The sequence below is a fragment of the Sardina pilchardus genome, chromosome 10, assembly GCF_963854185.1.
Source record: "Sardina pilchardus chromosome 10, fSarPil1.1, whole genome shotgun sequence".
NCBI classification, from domain to species: Eukaryota; Metazoa; Chordata; class Actinopteri; order Clupeiformes; family Clupeidae; genus Sardina; species Sardina pilchardus.
Window position 1 is genome coordinate 29,663,612 of NC_085003.1, and position 5,000 is coordinate 29,668,611.

The 5,000-nt window shown below is 44.7% G+C and overlaps 1 protein-coding gene across 2 annotated transcripts in view; it reads left to right on the top strand.

Annotated features, from left to right (window-relative positions):
• Positions 1 to 5,000, top strand: part of zfpm1 (zinc finger protein, FOG family member 1) — a 94,283-nt gene that overhangs the window by 39,100 nt on the left and 50,183 nt on the right. For both annotated transcript variants that reach the window (XM_062547581.1, XM_062547582.1), the window contains exon 2: positions 896 to 1,042. In XM_062547581.1, coding sequence (XP_062403565.1) covers positions 896 to 1,042 — 147 coding nt within the window. The remainder of the gene's footprint in view (positions 1 to 895; positions 1,043 to 5,000) is intronic.

Sequence of the window (5,000 nt, forward strand, 5' to 3'; positions counted from 1 at the left end):
ATAAGACTAGTTCTATGCAGAGCACATCCTATAAGATGGAATAGAACACGGTTAGACCTACAAATCCCCAGACAAAACACCTAAATAAAACCTAAATAAGTGTTAAATGGGCAGGTTTTATTTTATTACCTCATTGACTCATTGAACTGAGAATTGGTAGTCTCTGCCCATGCCAATTCTTTACGAGTGTCTTTATAATTCAGTATAACCTAAAGCCAATTTGTGATAAAACTGAATAATTATTTGGGTCCTACCTTCAACACAGCGAAACAAATGATATAAATCCCTATATTGTCAGCAGGGATTATGGAGGCGAGATATTATAGGTGTGAATTAATCAGTACTTGCCCTCTGATACAATACTTATCCTGTTAATTTAGCTTGTGTCAGGAAGTGCTGGGATGTCTCCCTCAATTAAACCTATGGAAAATACCTAAGGCATCAAAGGTTCATCATCAGCATTTTAACTTGGAATCACAGAGGCCTACTGAGGTAGACAAGCACTGACCGATAGGGCTGTATAAATGTCCACCTCTTGGGAGGTGTGCTGTGACTTTAGAGATGGTTTTAAATGAAGTGTAATAGATATTTATATGAAGTAAAATCTAGACAATGTATAATGCAGACTCCTGTAAAATGCAGACAATGAGATTCCTATATAGATGCAAAATTGATCCCACAGTGGTTTCACTATTTCAGTGACGGATTACTATATTAGGGGATAAAAAAGGTCACTTTCTCATGGTCTCTTTTTTTTCTATGAATATGTGGTCCTAATGTTCAAAACTCTCTCTCTCTCGCTGTCTTTTTCTCTGTCCTTCTATCTCCCTCTCTAACTTTCTCTATCTATCTATCTATCTATCTATCTATCTATCTCTCTCCATCCTTGATGTAGGCTCCATAGGTGACCTGGATACAGGTGAGGAGAATCCGCCTGACGATGTCAGCCTATCGGGTGAGGAGGGTGGAGCCTCGGACCAGGAGGACTCGGCAGAGCTGGACGGCTGCAGTCCGCCGTCCCTCACCCCACTCTGCAGCGAAGGTGAGACCCGCACCACCACCCCCCAACAGCTAGGTGGCGCTACCCCAAAATACCTTAGTGCATTTACTCTCCATAGAGCGCACCATCCTGGGGGGGCCTTTTTATAATTATCTGAGAATCCTTGGTTGGCACACCTGAGTGGCCGCATTGACTTGGCACAGGTGCCTTAAGAATTTGAATGAATGACTTTTGGACCTATCCCAGTGTGGCCACAACCTAAGAAGGGTGTGTGTGTGTGTGTGTGTGTGTGTGTGTGTGTGTGTGTGTGTGTGTGTGTGTGTGTGTGTGTGTGTGTGTGTGTGTGTGTGTGTGTGTGTGTGTGTGTGTGTGTGTGTGTGTGTGTGTGTGTGTGTGTGTGTGCTGGTGGTTCGTTTGTTCGTTCAGCCTCAGTGAAAGGATTGATATTTGGCAGTTTGCAAGTTTTGCTACAATGGACAATATTTTTTGATCCAAGAAATGCAAATGTGGTTTGCAACGTTAAAACGCTTCAGTTATACTGTACATGCTTTTGGCAGCAGAGCAAGCAGACACAACCATTTGACCGTTGAAACCATCATGCTGGTGGTGGAGGGACCGTGAAGTGTTTTAGTTGGATGCCAAGAGAAAAACGAGAAACAGACTGTCAAAAGCTAAACTGACTTTTGGAAAAGTGCTATGAGACCATAGATTTGGTGTGTGGGAAAGGTTGTGAAACACAGGTAGGTCTACTGCCAAAAGATAATTGGTACCCAATTGGATACAATGATAGAATGACACATTGGCAGAATGCTTCAGTGGGTACACTGTGAATGGCCTTGTTCATAAGCATGACCCAACAAGCAACCCAAACAACTGAGAGAAAATAACATTTATCCTAAAGAGGGAGGTAGATGGAGAGGAGAGGGAATTTACTTAGTGCCACCTGAAGGCATTGCATGGCTGTATTTGTTGTGCAAATTGCTTGTGTGGTGTACAAATTGGAGCGCTACTTCATCTGTGCTATGATTGCATTTAAGACATTTTATTCACACTGCATTTAAATACGACTGAAATAGTTTGATAAGTGAATATCAGAGGACACAATTTTTGGCTGTATATGAATAATGACCCAAGTCGTATGTGTCTGTGTGTGAGAGAAAAGAGGAGAGAGGAAGGGACTTTAAGGGAATGTTTTGGTGTCTTATAAAAAAAAGTACCTTCAATTGTAGAGAAATCACAGGAACGCAAGTCCAGATGGTAATACATGACCAGTACAAGTCATAGTCCAGAGAGTACTAATGAATTAAGAGGTTACCAAGAAACAGAACCCTTGGGTCACACAAATGCTACCATTCGCTATACTTCACAGCTCCATTTCTGTCTTGAATCCTGCAGTGGACGGGGGTTAGTCTTTTTTTTTGCCGTTAGTAATTTAAAATTCCTGTTTTTCTTTTTAATCTGGAAAATTCCTGCTCTTGTGAAATTTGAGGCCAGACTGATAAGCGTCTGTTCGTTGGCTCTGCTTGATAAACGCATGGAAATTCTGTCAGGTGCTAATCGAGAGTAGATTAGAGATTATCCCAGTGTGTGAGTGTGTGTGTGTGTGTGTGTGTGTGTGTGAGAGAGAGAGAGAGAGAGAGAGAGAGAGTATGAGAGGTTGAATGAGTGAGAAAGAGAAACTCAATGCACAGTGTGAGTGGAAGCAGTGGTGATTTATATATCGCATGAAAATGAAAATGTTTGTGTTGGGAACTCCCAACACCGGGGGCTACATCATCAACGGCTGCATGTGTGCAAATGTGCTAGCAGGCCTCTTTTTCTCATCAATCAGAGAAAGAGAAAGAGAGAGACACAGAGAGAGAGAGAGTTCAAAAAAAAAAACAGATGGATAAGAATAGACACAAAATAGCTATCCCATGAAATACACAAGGTATTGTGCTCTGAGCTGTATCATCATACAGAACATTGTAAAGTGCAATCAGACTTGTGAAAGTCCAGACCCATTAAGAGTATCCATTTGTGTTCGACAAAAATATAATCGGTAACTCTTTCAGCTTCATGGAGTTTGTTTGGGTTTCCACAATTTCGTAACTTTCGTTCTGTCGAGTCCACCTGCGCAACACCTCCATTTCCATCGCCGACACCACTTCGTTGTCCACCTCTCTCAACAGTAGCCCAGCCATTTCAGCAGCACACAGCTACTGAGTTGGTGGCTCCAAACGAACACGCAAGGGCGGCGTTTTCAATTGTTTTTTCACCCTGGGACCAGGTTTCAGAAAAAATGCGTCTTCAGGCGATGCGTTTACAGGATACGTTTGGACGATCGGCGAAAACGATGTAAAACATCTGCGTTTAAACCAAAAAGCGTCTCCGTGTGGATGGCCCCTTTGATGTCACGGTTTCACCAGCAGCCGCTCCAGCCTCAGCAACTGCACCAGGGCCTGCTCTTCGGGGGGTGGGGGGGTCAGCAACTGCACCAGGGCCTGCTCTTCGGGGGGGGGGGGGGGGGGGGTGGGGGGGGTCAGGCTTAGGAGAACTGGCCGAAGGGGGCGAGGTCATCTGTGGAAGGCCTGTCTGTTGTCTGTTGCATATTGACTAAATGAAAACATTTTTTTTTTTTAAATAATTACGCTATTCATACGAGATGCAGACGCCGTTTCCATGCCCAAACTCTGCTGTCTTCTTCAATGCTATGGTGCCAGGTTAGGTTTTTATTGTTCCTAGATGTACATATTAATCAAAAACAAAACAGAAACAGACTTATCTATAAAGAAAAAAAATGCAAACATAGATGATTTGGAAAAGATCAGCTACACTCTGGTCATGCACTTAGCATGAGAAAGAGAGTCAGTGAGAGGGAGAAAGAACAAAGATAGATAAAGAAACGGAGAGGAGAGAGAAAAGTGAGAGACACAGAGAGAGAGAGAGAGAGAGAGAGAGAGAGAGTCCGAGAGAGAAAAGGGACACGTCACCGTGTTGTTTGTCTCTCTCTCTGGGTTCCTCCGTTGCCTGGCACAACCATTATCAGTCCTCTGTAAATCAAGTGTGTTTGACGAACCTGCTCTTTCAACCTGCGATCAATACCAGGTCTTTATCAGGCCAGCACCGGCTAATAAAGGCAAGGCCTCTTATCCGCCATCTGGGAGAGAAAGACACAAGCGATAACCACCTGATAAGAGAGAGAGAGAGAGAGAGAGAGAGAGAGAGAGAGAGAGAGAGAGAGAGAGAGAGAGAGAGAGAGAGAGAGAGAGAGGCAGAAAAAGAAAGAGAAAGACACACCAAATACGCACACAGTTTTTTTAGTTTTCACACGGACACTCTTGGTGAGCTTGTCCCTCTGGTGCCGTGTCGATCATGTTGGATGCTGGGATTCTGGGTGTGCCGACATCACTTCCTGTGTGTGGATGTGCCGGCGCGGGCCGAGCGACGTGGACTGCAGCTGAAGTCCTTCTCCACATCAGCAGAACACAGATAAAGAACAGCACACAGCACATTTAATCATATGATGGGGCAGGGGGGAAGTGTGTGTGTGTGTGTGTGTGTGTGTGTGTGTGTGTGTAGGGGAGGGAGGGCTTTGTCCATGTGATTCCCTTCAGTGGAGGTCTCAGTGGTCATTATGACCGCAGAAGAACAAAAACAAATCTGAGAGCTCACATGGCTCTCCTCTCCACTGGATGACCAGCTGGCTAAAATCTCTCTCTCTCCTCTCTCTCTCTCTCTCTCACACCGTCTCTTCCTGCCTCTCTATCTCTCTCTCCTTTTCTCTTTGTCTCTTGCTCCACAGGGAGAGAGTAAGGAAGCAGGAGAAGACAAGAGGGGAGATGTTGAGGGGAGGAGAGAGGAGAGAGAATCGTTGGGCAGTTAGGATTAGAAGAAGAGGAAAAGGAAAAACAGTTTGAGGGGGAAAGTGATGTTTGAGAGGGCAGGCTGCTCAGTGCTGGGAGTTCAGGTGGTTGGCTGACTTTGCCCTGCAGCTGTGACAGGGGAAGTTGGGCTTATC